The 15,658-nt window shown below is 36.6% G+C and overlaps 1 protein-coding gene across 1 annotated transcript in view; it reads right to left on the bottom strand.

Annotated features, from left to right (window-relative positions):
- Positions 1-15,658, bottom strand: part of YL-1 (Vacuolar protein sorting-associated protein YL-1) — a 175,674-nt gene that overhangs the window by 125,498 nt on the left and 34,518 nt on the right. The window contains exon 4 of the mRNA XM_090382665.1: positions 6,115-6,196. Coding sequence (XP_090238791.1) covers positions 6,115-6,196 — 82 coding nt within the window. The remainder of the gene's footprint in view (positions 1-6,114; positions 6,197-15,658) is intronic.

Genomic DNA, 15,658 nt, shown 5'->3' with positions numbered 1-15,658 from the left:
TGTCTTTGTTGGAGAGCATGTATTGCCCTCAATGAATCTGTGCATATGAGATGTTTTAGAAGAGGAGAAGAAGCTATGTATTTTAAGGCCATTTGTAGGGCGAATAGTTCAGCAGAATAGCTATTGTATTGGTTTGGAAGTTGTTGTGAGAGAACAGTGTGTGGAAAGACCACTGCAGCACCAACTTTGGTGTCTGTTTTAGAGCCGTCTGTATATATATATGAAGGTATTCCGAGAACTGTGATGTGTGGGCTGCATACATCGGTTTTATGTTGACATCTGCCAGAGTGCTTTTTCCCCGTTGTTGAAAATAAGTGTCACAGTTTGGCGTGAAAGTGTGCCATGGTGGAATACTTATGTTATTATCCTCATGTACATTGTCAAAGCTTACGCCCCATTTTGAGATTGTTTCTTTTAGTCGTATTCCGGCTGGTTTATTTACTGTGGATTTATTGCTGTAGAGGATTTCCCACTGTGGATTGAAAAGATACTGCCAAGTAGGATGATGAGGAAGACTTCGGATTTTAATTGCATAGTTTAATAGCAGCATTTGCTTCCGGAGATATAATGAGGGCTCATGAGTCTCTGCATATAAGCTTTGTACTGGTGATGTTCTGTATGCACCTAAAGAGATTCGTAAGGCGCTATGATGTATGGAATCAAGCCATTTGATGACACTTGGTCTGCACGAGCTATACACAAGGGCCCCATAGTCAAGTCTTGATCTGTTTATAGCATGGTACAGGTGAAGAAGTGTGAACTGATTGGCTCCCCACTTCATTGCAGAAAGAATTCTGAGAATATTTAGTTTTTTTTGACAGGTTGTTCGGAGGTATTTGATGTGCACCAAAAAGTTAAGTGTTTTGTCAAGAATCAGGCCAAGGAGATGTATACTATTTGCTAGAGGTATCAGCTGGTTTTCTAGTTTTATTTCTGGATCTGGGTGCATTTTTCGTTTTCTACAGAAATGTATGGCTATTGTTTTTTGTTGTGATAATCTGTAGCCATTGTTCTTAGTCCACAATTCTATTTTGTTCACTGCGCTTTGTAATTGTCTTTCTATCATGTTCATGTTTTGTGAATGGCACGAAATAGTAACATCATCTGCATAAAGGAATGTTTCAACTGTTTTTGGCAGGTCTTTAATAATAGAGTTTATTTTGATGATAAATAAGGTTGCACTCAGCACTGAGCCTTGGGGTACTCCTTCTTCCTGTATGTATATTTGTGACAGATTGTTTTGATATTTTACCTAGAAGGTTCTAACTTTCAGAAAGTTTTTTACCAAGAGTGGTAAGTTTCCTCGCAAACCAATACTGTGGAGATCTTTAAGAATGCCGTATCGCCAGGTAGTATCAAAGGCCTTTTCTATATCAAGACTGATCATTATTAGATGCTCATTCCTTAGAAATGAACTGCGGATATTTGCTTCTGCTTTTATCATGGGGTCCAGAGATGATCTGTTTTTACGAAATTCGTATTGATTTATGTTCAGTACATTATATGTTTCCAGAAACCAGGTTAATCTGTTGTTCACCATTTTCTTGAGGATTTTCTCAAGGCATCTTGTTAGCGCTATTGGTCGATAATTTGTAGAGATCGTATGATCTTTGCCAGGTTTAAGTAAGGCAGTTATAAGGGAGTGAAGCCAGGAACCTGGATAGTAGTTTTCCATATAAATTCTATTGTATAGCATAAGCAATGCCTTTAGAGATTTTTGATTAAGTTGTTGGCTCATTTCCTAGTGAACTCCATCAGGTCCTGCTGCACTCTTCCTAGACTTAGCCAGAACTTTTTGTATTTCTTCTATGTTGAAAGGTTGATTATATGGGAGTTGTTGGTTGGTATTAAAATTTAGTCTGTATTTTTCAGCTACAGTTTTCACTTTCTGAAAAGATGGAGTATATGCCGATACTGCTGATATATTTGCAAAAGTAGTTGCCAGTAAGTTTGCGATTTCCTTGGGGTTGGTTATCTCCTGTCCATTCCAGATTATTAGTGGAGTTGGAACTGAAAGAAATTTCCCATTTAGTTTTCTGATTTTGTTCCATATGACATGGGTATCTGTATTTTTGTTAATTGTGGAGGTGAAACGTATCTATGATTCCTTTCTACTTTTATGCTGGAGATATCTAGCTTTGGCTCTGGCTTTTTTAAAATTTAGGAGAGTGATGAAAATGGGATATTTTTGGAAGAGATTCCAAGCTTTATTCTTCTCTCTTTTGGCCATACTGCATTCTTCAGTCCACCATGCTGTGTCATGTTTATGGTATTTTCCAGATGACCAAGGAACTGTAGCTTCAGCTGCTATTAAAATTTGGTTTGTGGCATGAGATGTAGCATTGTCTATGGGCTGAGTGGTGATTACAGTAAACCCCCGCTATTCACGGGGGTTACGTTCCTGAGAAATGCTGCGAATACCGAAAACGCGAATACTGAGTTATGGCGCCCATAGTAATAAAGGGGTTCCGTTCCAAAGTATGAAATATATAAGAAAAACTAGTCTAAAATTTTGTCTACGTATGTATTATATGTACCTTCATAATATGATTATGTACATAGTGAAATGCAAGCATATGGCATCGAAATGAAAATAAGAAACCTTTTAATATTAAATGTAATATTTATTAGAAATTTCAAACAAATCTTTCAATCCAGCGCCTTTGCTAGCTAAAAAACTTATCCCGCCAGTGCTATCACCAGTTTTGCTAAAGTGTTGATAAAGGAGTTTTGCCATTTCACGAATGATGAGTGAACATAATGGAATTTTATTTTGAGTTCGGTCTTCTATCCACAGATTTAAAGCCTTTTCCATTTTTTCTAATTTAACATCATGAGTTACAGAGCAAATTTTTGAAACAATTGGTGCGTTTTCACAGACACTACAGCGGATTTTTTCTTCCGATTTCTTGATTTATCGTACCGTTCACTCACTGATTTTATAATGTTTTGCCACTGAGGAGACATTTTCACCATTAGAAATTTTATCTAATAACTCAATTTTATTCGCTAATGTCATCACCTCTTTGATTTTTTGACATTTCCCTTGTTATTCGTAGCCATATTTTTGTACGGGTTAGAAAGAACTTGTCCACAATAAAGTTACTTTCTTCCATTAACGCCCTCGAAAAAGACTGTTTTACACTGCAAAACAGTAGATTTATCACTTTTGTAAGCATATCAATTTATAAATTGATAAATTTATTCAATTTATAAGCATATAAATTAAAAACAATTAATGACAAAACCTTCCATGGCAAGCGCATAACACCTACTGAACAAGGATTAGCGAGAAACATCCACGCTCGCGATTTTGTCAACCCTCTCCACCCACCCACTGAGCGCTGTTTTGACCAGGAAAGATAATTTTAGCCACACCCATGTTTTTTTATGGCGGAAAATGTTCACAGCACTTTAAAATTCAAATTTGTTTTAGGTTTCATTTTATATTAAATCAGTGACCGCGAATAGCGGAGGTTTACTGTATTTGTTCGTCTAATGCTGCAATTGTTTTATATATAGTCCAGTCAGCTTTATGGAATCTCCATCTTTTTTGGCCATCGTGATGTGCAACATTATTTGTTAGTATTTTGCAGACCACAGGAAAATGGTCGTTATTTAGTGGATTATTCAATATTGACCATTCAATCAATGGATATAGGACATGTCATATGGATATGTCAATTGCAGAGGCTGTTCCAGTGGGTAAATGGATGTATGTCTAGGTTCCAGTATTAAGGAGAGAGAGGTTTTGCTCTTCCAGTAATTTCTCAATCAATTTACCACATTTGTCTTGGTGATGGGATCCCCACATGGGATGGTGACCATTTAAATCTCCCATGATACAGACCGGAGGTGGGAGCTGGGTTACTAACTCTTCCAATTCTGAAAGAGAAAATTCTTGATTTGGGGGGAGGTAGAGTGAGACCAGTGAGAAAGTAAATTATATTGAGACTCGAACTGCAACTGCTTCCAAAAAAAGTTTGTAGTTGGAGGCATTTACACGGAATTTTGGAATCAATTAAGATTGCAACTCCACCATGAGCTCCTCCGGAAAATCGTCGGTCTTGTCTATAGGTACCGTATTGGTTTACTGCTGCATTTATTTGTGGAGTTAGGTTAGTTTCTTGAAGGCAGACACCTACCGGGTGATATTTATCAATTAGGTTGTGAATGTCATCAAGGTTACTGCGGAAACCTCGACAATTCCACTGTATTATTGTGTGCATTATATTGGCTTTGTGTTTGTATTTGTTTCCAACTTTTTACGAGTGGGGGTCTGTTTAGATCGCTCAGGCTTTTTCTCTTTTCTGGGGAAGATTGGGCGAACTTCCATCTCTTCCTCAGCACGTATTTCTAAGATTGGTTCTTCTGGGACTTCTTTTTCACATGTATCCATATGATCATGGGCAGGGAGTTTGTCATCTATATCTATGTTTTTAGCATTTATGGTTGGCCGTGACATAGAAGGCATTGTTGGCGGAATTGTAACAGGTGTATTTATGGCTTGATTAGAAGTTGAGATCGAAGATGATTTTGCTGATGGAGCTAGGATTGAGCGAGCCTAATCAGAAATAGAGATGTTTGGTGGGACTGTAATGTTGGTATGAACTGAAGTGGTAGTAACAGCAGTTATCTGTTTATGCTGTTGGACAGTTGCTGCATATGAGCGTGTTACTGTAATTGGTGATACTTGTTTCTTTGCCTCAGGGTAGGAGACTTTGTGCTTGGTTTTATACTTCTGAATCATTTTTTCTTTTTTCCATGTTTCACAGTCTTTGGAGTAAGCAGAATGGCTGCCTCTACAGTTTGGACACTGTAAAGTTTGTGCAGAGCATTCGGTATGGTCTTTAGATCCACATGAAGCACATACAGCAGTCCCTCGACATACTGTCTGTGAATGCCCAAATTTTTGACATTTATAACATCTGATTGGGTTCGGTATATATGGTCGGACATGACAGTTCAAGTATCCGGCTTTTACAGATGCTGGTGGATTTGGCAAATTGAAAGTTAGTATAATGTTTCTGGTTGGAAGCAGTGAACCATCCTTTTTGATTAGTATTCTTTTTACCTGAATAACATTTTGTTCTGAAAGCTCTTGTTTTATTTCTTCCTCGGATATATGTAGAAGATCCCATTCTGTTACAACTCCTTTTGAGTAGTTTAAGGTGGCATGAGGTGACACTTCTATGGGAGTTCCTCCAAGTGTTTTCAATTTAAGTAGCTTGTCAGAATGCTTGGATTGTGTTGTTTCAACAAGCAGGTTGCCTGATTTTAGTCTGCGAACCATTTTTTGTGAGCCAGTAACATTCTCTAAACTTTTCTGGATCAGAAAAGGAGAAAGCTTGCTGACTGGCTGGTCAGTCAAAGAATGTATTATGAGGAAATGAGGCCAAATATTCTGGTCTGTATCCTTCTTTTGTCTCTTTGCAAAGGAAGGGTTGTATTCTTCCTGCTCTCTAGAATGTGATGGGGCATTGATCCCGCAAGAGTCAGTATTGGTATGGTCCATCTTTGCTCCTTTTAGCCCTTGGCAGAGAGACTTTTGTGCCAAGATTTCCGGCCCCGCCACGGGGAGGCAGGAGCAGTGCCTGGTGTGACCAGGCGAAGAGTAGTAGGGGTTAGTAATATACTATGAGAAAATAAAGAAAGGTGGCTTTCCTTCCTTGCTCTGTACAGGGACTTTTGTTACGAGAGCTGTTATAAAATAAATTTTTTAACAATAAGCACAGAAAGGAACTGTAAATCGCTTTCTGGAAATTGCACTGGAAGTACAGAGAAATCGCTTGGCACCCGGGGCCCTGCCACAGATGGGGGTTTCATAAGAATTGCATAATTGCATTATGCTATTAGTGATATGTAAATTTTCATTCAAGTGGAATCAACAGTTAAGTTAATACTGTTAGTAGGATTAAAAACAAAAGCATCCACTACACTGCATTAATCAAATGCAATGAGTAACGCCATCCAATGAGCAGACAACTTGCATTTCTTGTAATGAATCAGGGTTCATCTATTACATAAGTATATAAAAACCATACGAATTCAACGTTCGCTGAATGGGTGCAAAACAATCAAATATTAATATATTAAAAAAATTATAACATTTACCAAAGGAGATGTCAAGTATTTCTTTCTCAGATTTAGGTTTTCTTTCCTGTTTTACTTTTGGTTTCTCCTCTCTTTTTGGTTCCTGATTTAAAAAGGAAACAAAACTAATATAAAATGTATTTAAAAAGGTAATGAATGCTATATACAAAAAAAAAAAAAAAAAAAACCCACATATATACACTTAATGATCAAATGCACGTGTCCTGAGTAGGTGTTAAATCAGAATCCCACTATATCATTACTTGAATGGGATTTTCCCCATATATGATATAGTGGGGGATATACATCCTCCCACAAATCCTCCATTTGTGTATACCAACACAAATCTTTGTTATACACAGCATTGTTGACACAACTAATGTATTCTTTATTTAATGCTTACATGGTGCTTTATCTTAAACACACAGACAGACACGGCTGTTTACAATTCTGTATAAAGTTTAAAAGCAATTACAATTAAAAATAGCAACAATGGCCAACCTTTGACTTATAACAAACTAGTGAATGCCTGATAGCAATTTGTCTATCTAAACGTCAATCACTTTGAATTTGGTGTTACAATAATAGGCCCATAATTGCCTGAACATGGCCAATCTATCAAAGCACCAATTGCACAACTGAAACTAACCTCAGCATCACAGGCTGCCCACGTACATACATATTAAAGCAAAAACCAGTTAGCAAAATGATTCAATATAAAAGCAAAATTAAAATGTGACTTCATTCATTCTATATGATCACCCTCCCACTACACTGTCTTTGGAGAGGGGAAAACAGGTAAACATCCAGTCAGAACAAACAAAAGTTCAAGCTTCTCTTAGCCTTATACAATTTTCAGAATTAAGCACTAATAATTTACAAAGAAGTTAGAATAGAAGTTATTATTTTTGGTAACTTTCAACTTAACTTGTTATTATTTTTTTTTAAACCAGCAACTAGCAATAAGTTGAAATTTTTTTGTAAAAGTAATGGATTCCACATTAAGTTAGTTCAGAAATAACACCTTGCATTTTTATAATTTTTCCATGAGAAAAACAGATCTATATGAAAAATTGATAAAAAAAATTTGCTAGAGGGTTAGCCTGAATTTCCAGGAATGTGAATATTTTAAGCAGGTCATGGCCTATTTGTTCTATGTGCAAAAATTACCATGATCCCATAATACATAGCATGTGCTCAGCCATTGGAAGGATTTTATAACATGACCTATAACTTGCACCAATTACTGGTTCCTATTTCTAAGAAGGACCCTACTACTCTCTTTTAAGATATAAAATTGATTTCTAATTTAGAATCAGCACTAAAAACCATATCAATTTGTATTTTGTGCAAAGGATTTATTTATTCATTTTATTTTTTTTAGATTGTGGGTTGAGATATGAAATAAGATATCGATATTTCAGAACAGCCTAGCAAGATAAATTTGCATATAAAAATTAACCCAAAACTCTGGAAAATTAACAGGAACGATAAGACATTAAATGAAATATTTATAATTGCCCAGAAAAAACTTCGGCCATTTCTACCAGTTTTCCTGCAAGGAACAATGATGATTTACCAACAGTAACTCTAAAAATGATATTTTTAGAATATTTTACATATGCAACAGAAAATAATGGAGGGGGGAAAACAGATCAATATCCAGTCAGAACAAACAACAAGAGTTCAAGCACATATACTTCTCTTAGCCTTATGCTTTGTGAGCTACGAAGAAAACCCTGGAGACTTCCTGATGCCGAGTGATGCAGCAATTGACTATTTAAATAAGTTAAATGTTCATTTGTGACTCTTGTTTTATTCAATTTTATATCTATCATTCTTGAGCCATATAATTTGATTCTGTGTGTACTATACAAGTCATATGATAAATAAAATCATCAATGGTCAAATTTGGATGGGTCAGTTGCTGCACAATTAAGAAGCCAGCAAAATGACATCTAACAATAACATCCCAATTGAAATTGGCCAGTTCAACTCCATGTACTATGATGAGAATAACTAACTTGTATGCCTTCCTCACATACCAGCTTGAGTCAGTTATTTATCTGGGAAGGTCCAATGAACTATGAAAATAATCAAACAAAACAAACAATCTGAGAATAGTACATCCTAATAAAAAAAAGCCATAGAAAAAAGGAAACTGAAACCAAAAACAAACCATACATAAGAAAATTATTCAAATTTTAAATGCTCCATTCCAAACATTGATGTTCACAAGCAACAATAGCTGTTAGAATGCAAATTTGATGAATATCTTTATAATAAAACTGCTAGATTTCATTCCATCAAATGTATTTCATATCTGAACAGAATTCATAATTAATTTAATATATATACATTTTTAGTTATGCCCAAATAAAATTTCTTAATAATGGCACAGGAGTTTACTATTATTTCTTGGAATTTTTAGCAGTAGTAATTAGAAACAAAACCATTTTTGAAATGAAAAATGTTTTGCAGTGAAGTCAGGGAGTAATCACACACTTCTCTTTCAGTTTTATATATTTCCCCAAAGATTCTCTCCTCACCTGACTGCATATGAGTGCTCAGTTGCCATGATATTTCCATCAAAATCCTAGGAATATCCGTCATGGCTTAGCCACAAAAAACAGCTTGAATCCATTCCTCCTGCTGCTGGTTATAACTCTAATGGCAACTCAAGATTTGACAGCAGTGGCTGTGTTATTATAATATATAAAAGCCATAACATAACCAGAGGCCAAACAAATCAATTTGAGAATTTTTGCAGAAATACGTATAACCCATATGAAATGTTCTTGTAACTATTCATGCATTAAAAATCTCTAGATAAAGGAACCACTAGTTGGCAGTGAACATAATATACTGATGTTGTATTTATCTAAAGATATAACCAGTGTTACAGGTAAAAGAAAAGAATTTTGCTTTCATAAAGGTGACTGCAACTGTCTTAGGCAATTTTTAAATTCTTTTCAGTGGGAGCCACCGATGATGCTACCAACTAATGGGTGACATGGAAGTTTATGATAGATATAAGCTGGTCTGGAACCAACTCACAAAGGAGGTTAGGCAGGCAAAGGCAGATTATGAGAAATCCTTGGCAAAAGATGCAAATAAAAACAGCAAAGAGTTCTTTACCTATGTAAACTCTAGAAGGAAGGGAATTCTTTACCTATGTAAACTCTAGAAGGAAGGGAATTCTTTACCTATGTAAACTCTAGAAGGAAATCAGATTGATCCACTGGATATCGATGGTTCAACTGTTGATGATCCTGCTCAGGTGGCTAACAAACTAAATGAGTATTTTGCATCTACGTTCACACATGAGGAGTTATTCAGGGAAATGACAGAGGTGAATTAAACTTTGGCAGTGAGCTAGATGATTTTGTAATAATTGAGAGGAAAGTGGAGGAGAAATTGTTGAAGATAAACATAAGAAAGGCACCCGGGGTGGATGGGATCTATCCAGTTATATTAAAGGAGGCAGCAAAGAAAGTAGGCAAACCCTTAGCCATAATTATGAGAGCTTCCTTGGACTCAGGGGAGGTACCAATGGACTGGAGATGTGCAAATGTGACCCCAATTCACAAAGGAGGATCAAAGGGCGACATAAGTAATTACAGACCTGTTAGATTAACTTCTGTTCTAGGGAAATTAATGGAGGCACTGGTTAAAGAAGCACTACAGGATCATCTAGACAAGACTTCAGTTATAGCTCTGACACAGCATGGTTTTGTTAAGGAGAAGTCTTGTCTGACCAATTTGAGTGGATATTATGATGTAGTCACGAAGGAACTGGATGCAGGGAATAACTTTGATATCGTATATTTGGATCTTAGAAAGGCTTTTGATACTGTTGCACAAGGAAGACTGCTGCAGAAATTGGAGCAGTGTGGCACTGGAGGCAAACTGCTGCTATGGATAAAGGGATGGTTGAGTGGTAGAAGACAGAGAGTGGTAATCAATGGACGCTGCCCTTCGTGGACTAATGCTATTAGTGGAGTTCCTCACGGTTCAGTTTTGGGTCCATTGTTTTCTGTATTTATAAATGATATTGATGATGGTATATCAGACAATGTTCAAGTTTGCAGACGATACAAAGGTTGGCAGGGTTGTTAAGGACACTAATGACAGTATGCTGCTGCAACAGGATCTAGAAAAGTTGAGCAGATAGGCTGAGAGGTGGCAAATGAAGTTTAACATTGACAAATGTAAAGTAGTACATATGGGAAGCAGTAACCCCAGAGTAACGTATCAACTCTGTGGTACTACACTGACAGCGGTAGAGAATGAAAAGGACCTGGGAGTAACTGTGCAGGCAGATATGAAGTTTTCTGAGCAATGCAGACGGTCTGCAAGAGTAGCTCATGGTGTCTTGTCATTGATATACAGCAATTCTTCTAGCAGAGATAAGGAGGTGATTATCCCCTTGTATAAGGCAATGGTCAGGCTACACCTTGAGTACTGTATACAGGTCTGGAGGCCTCATTTTAAGAAGAATGTAAAGCTGTTGGAACGCGTACAGAGAAGGGCAACAAAATTAGTGAATGGAACAAAGGGTTGCTCTTACGGAGAAAGGCTTAAGTTAGTTTTGCAGATTATAGTGTCTGGAGACTAGACACCTGCGAAGTGATCTGATTGAGGTGTATAAAGCCTTGAATAGTTTGAGCAAGCTGAATGCAGATGGGATTCTTCCTTTTGCTCAGACTAAGAACCTGAGGAGGCAAAGTTTCAAATCGAGGAAAGATAGTTGTAGAACAGATGTGCGGAAATTTGCCTTTAGCCAGCGGGTAGTTGATTGGTGGAACAGGTTTCCATCTTTTGTTGTGGAAGTTGATAACCTAAATAAATTTAATGCTGAGCTGGACAGGTATTTGGAACAAACAGAGGGGTGAAATGGGAGCATTTTTTTTTTTTTTTTTCTTCTGGCAGATGCTGCATAAGCTTGCTTCCTTGCATCATATGCCTGTACTAATGCTAACTACAAATTCTAAATAGGAAGCTTTCCGGGATGTAATCATAGAAGCTACTAAGCTTTTTATACCAACTATGAAATACTGTTCAAGGTTTAGACTTCAATGGATATCAGATAAACTAATGAATTTAGTGGAAGACAAAAACAAACTAGTTAATGTATGCAAGTGCATTACATTTCAGGTATGTTAGCAAATAAAAATAATTTATGACACACACACACACACACACAGCTATTATGAAATTTGGGGAAGCTCAAGAAACTGTCCCAAAAGAGCCAAATATAAAATTTCAAGAAAATCCATCACCCGAGAGTAGAATTATTACATACGGATGGACAAAGAAATAATAATTGCCAGATTTCTACTGGCCCAATTTCAATTAAATTTAGGATGGCTACAGAAATCTTTCTGAAAACAGCAAGATGTAAAGTTTCATGAAAATCCATCCATTTGGAGTAGAATTATTTAGTAGAATTATTACATGCAGATGGACGAACAAAAAATAATTATTAATGGTCTGATTTTAAAGAAATTTGGAATAGGTCAACAAAATTTTCTAAAAGAGCCAAATATAAAATGTTAACAGGCACTTTACACTTATGCTAGCACACCAAAAAATGCATGGGATGATTATGTTATCAGGAGACACAGAAACCTAGGGTAATTACCAGCTAGTCTACAACAAAGTTACAACAGACGTTAGGCTAGCTAAGGCAAATGCAAAGTCCTTAGCTAAGAATGCAGAGAAAAGGAAAGAAAGAAAAGGATGAACCACACTGACCTGCAAAATACAAATGGCAATTCCATTCAGATTATTCACAAAGTGAATAAATATTTTGCATTTGTACCAGTAGTATACACCAGGTTATAACTGGGAACTAAGTGATTTTGTGATAACTGAAAAAAGTGGAAGAAAAACAGTTGAAGCTAAAGTAAATAAAACACCAGGGGCTGATAAAATATATTCAATTATATTAAAAGCAGATAAAGTGGTAAGAAATCTTTGGCAATAATCATGAGCACCCCTGGATTCAGGGTAGATTGGAGATATGAAAAAGTCTCTTATATTCACAAAGGATTATCATCAAAGGATAAATTCAGTAATTTGGACACGTAAGCTTGACTGTTGTTCCAGGGAATATAATGGAGTCAGTGGATGAAGATGTAGTGCAGGATCATCCTGACAGGAATGCAGTTATACAAAAATCACGGCATGGATTTTTTAATGTAAATCTTGCCTGACCAATTTCATTAGCTACTATGATGCAGTAGCAAAGGAACTGGGCACAAAATATAATTTTGACATCATATACTTAAATTTCAGCAACACTTTTGATATTGTTCATTTCACTGTTATGCATGAAAGACTGTTGTATGAACCAGAGAAATGTAGCATTAGGGGCAAGTAACTGCTACGGATAAGTTCAGTGGCAGAAGACTAAGGGTGTTTATAAATGGGCACTGCTCTTCTTTGACTAAGGTTATTAGCAGCATTCCTCAGAATTCAGTTCTCGACCCTCCCATACTTTTTTCAATATTTATTAATGATACTGATGAGGGAATATCAAGTTTATTGACTAAGTCTGTGGATGACACAAAGGTTAGCAGTGCAGTCAATGATAGAAATAAAGGTGTACTACTGCAACAAGAATGAGAAAAATTAGGCAGATCAGCTGAGTAGTGGCAGTTGAGATGTTTGTCATTAATAAATATAAGGTACTGTATAGGAGAAGTACTTTATACACTGATGAGCCAAAACATTATGACCACCTACCTGATATGATGTTGGTCCTCCACTTGCAGCCAAAACAGCTCGTGCCCGGCAAGGCATGGACACTACAAGATTTCTAAATATGTCTTGTGGTAACTGGTACCAACATGTAACCAGTTTTGGATATGCTCTGACCCAGTCGTTTGGCAATTACAATTTGGCCTTTGTCAAACTTGCTTAAGTCCGCTGCCTTTCCCATCTGAAGAACAAGAGTAACACTAATTAACGGAGCTCAGTATCAGGTGTTTTTTATACCATGTCCCGACCCACGAACGCGCCTTCAATTTGCATAATGACTTGCTGGTCATAATTAGGGCTCACAATACCGGCCAAAATCTTAATACTGGTATTCCAAAATTTTTCTTCATTTACTGGACCTATAAAGTACGTGTGTTACTGCTAAGTGTATACCATGGACTAAACAAAGCTGCTGTTTGGCATCGATTGCTTTAACAAATTTAGTCATAACTAGTGTGCCATCAGTTCTTATGAAACTTCTTGCGTCTTTAGAAAGAAAGAGACCACATTCATCTAGTTTTTCTCTACAAGTTCTAAGCACGTTGACATACTGCAGTACATACGCACTAATCCAATATTCCACAAAATTTCCCCAACAGAATGAACATTTATATTTAAATATAGTCTATTGCATACTGAGGTCCAAAAGTCAGACTAAATATTTTACCTTTCTGAGTTAAGCTGAGCTATTTCATTTACTACAATTTTTCGAAATATGTGACTGCAGTAATCCAGTACTTTATTATTTTTTTAATGGTTACAGGCAATTTGGATAAATCACTAAAACCTGTTGTGACCAACTTAACTTCCCCATTGCTTCCCTATACCCTAAATGACATACCAACCGATTTTCACAGCACTATCTCCAATCGTTTTGAGACTAGGGTCTGGTGAATAGGGAAACTTATTTTATAATCACCCGGTACATCATGTATTTTCTTTAAAGTGCATATGAAGCCCACTTGTAAATCCCCAAACGCATCGAATTTCTTTTAAACATTTTTCCCCTATCAAATAATAAAACCACATTGAAGACATCGCTTCCATTTCTGTGTTCTATGAAGACATTTTGTGTCCATTAGGCCTTTAAATATAAAATTAATTTAAATTAACCAAAAATAAAAAAAATTACCTTTTTTGACATTTTATGGCACGATATCCGTATTAGCGAAAGAAAGAGGCTGACGTTTAAGCTTGGTGAGGAAATCAAATCTGAGTTTCAAGGAGTTTTCCATTGCATTTGTATTGTGTATAATAATCCATCATTTGCAAATTCAGCAATATTAATGATTTAATGTTGTCGAGTTATGTGAATAAATCATGAACAATTATTTTTTTAAATTAGTACTGAAAAACCAGTATTTTTCTTTCAATACCAGTATTTGAATACCAGAAAAACATGACCGGGATCCCGGTATTATAAGCCCTAGTCATAATGTTCTGGCTCATCGGTGTAGTTATTAATATAAAATACTGCACTCAAGGAGATGGAAAACAAAAGACATAGATTGTAGTCTTACACAAAGAGCAGTGCAGACAAGATGATACGAGAGCTCATAGGTTTAGTAGCGTTCGTTAGCTTCTTTTTTTGAATTTAACTAGTGATTTTTGGAAGTTATGAATCACCAGTGTTGGTGCCAATATTGTTGAACTAGCCGCCATGTTGTAGTTGATAAGAAATAGCATAACATATATATCTCAAACTAATAGTGTAAGGTATAACATAAAACTAGATAGTGTAATACAAAGCACTGTATTAGGAATCTGTTAGCTTGGTACAGCATCATCATCAGCCATTTTCAATCCACTGCAGGATGAAGGCCTCTCCAGCAACTTTCCAGTTCCTTCTGTTTTGTGCAATGGCCATCCATTTACTACCCACAAACTCATGAATTTCATCTATCCATCTCTGCCGTTGTCTTCCAAGTTTTCTTCTAGCTCCTCTTGGGTACCATTCTGTTATTTTCTTAGTCCATCTGTCATCATGTCTTTGAGCTATGTGTCCTGCCCAAGACCATTTAGTAATAGTATTATCAATTAATCAAAAATATTTAATTTTAATTAAATTTCATTGTTATTAAATTGTATTTAAATGGAAATCATGACCCAGACTAGAGCTGTGAAGCAACATTCACAGACCAGTGAGAATGCTGTGGCTCGGGGGAGATTCTCCAATGCATCATAGTCTCAAAAAATGTGCGAAATGTTTGCAGACCTTTCTAAAATAGGACATGATCTAACCAAGGAGAATGCCTTTGTGTGTGCTAGGTGCCTAGAGTGTTGCAAAATTAGGCGCCAACTCAGCATTCTGATGGGTGTCTATGAGAGCTTCAGGTATAGAGTAAATACCCTCGAAGAAATTAATATGAGGTGCCCATCAAGCTCTCAGCTGCCCAGCTCAACGGCAGAGCTCACTCTTGTGCAACAGGCAACACAGAGGCAATCTCCAAGGCAGAATGCACTGGTCCCACAGGAACTAGTTATTATTGGTGACTCTATTGTCAGGGAGATGGGGGAATATACTATGCAAAAAGGATAGGTAGAACAGGACCAGTGTATGTCTGCCAGGGACAAAAGTTGATGACATTGTAGAGCAGATATCATCTTTTAAAGGCACAAAAGGTGATATTGTTGTACACGTTAGAACTAATGACATTAAGAGACCTGCAGATTTACTCAACAAGTACAGGTCAATGTCGAAAAAATGTCGCGAGTTAGGGTTGAATGTTAAAGTGTCTGCAATTCTACCCAGACATGATGGGAAGGAGTACATGATGAAAGCCTTGTCAATCAATTCAGC

This window comes from Mastigoproctus giganteus, chromosome 10, assembly GCF_048544385.1.
Source record: "Mastigoproctus giganteus isolate SK-2022 chromosome 10, ASM4854438v1, whole genome shotgun sequence".
Lineage (NCBI taxonomy): Eukaryota > Metazoa > Arthropoda > Arachnida > Uropygi > Thelyphonidae > Mastigoproctus > Mastigoproctus giganteus.
This window is presented reverse-complemented; position numbering and strand designations above follow the sequence as displayed.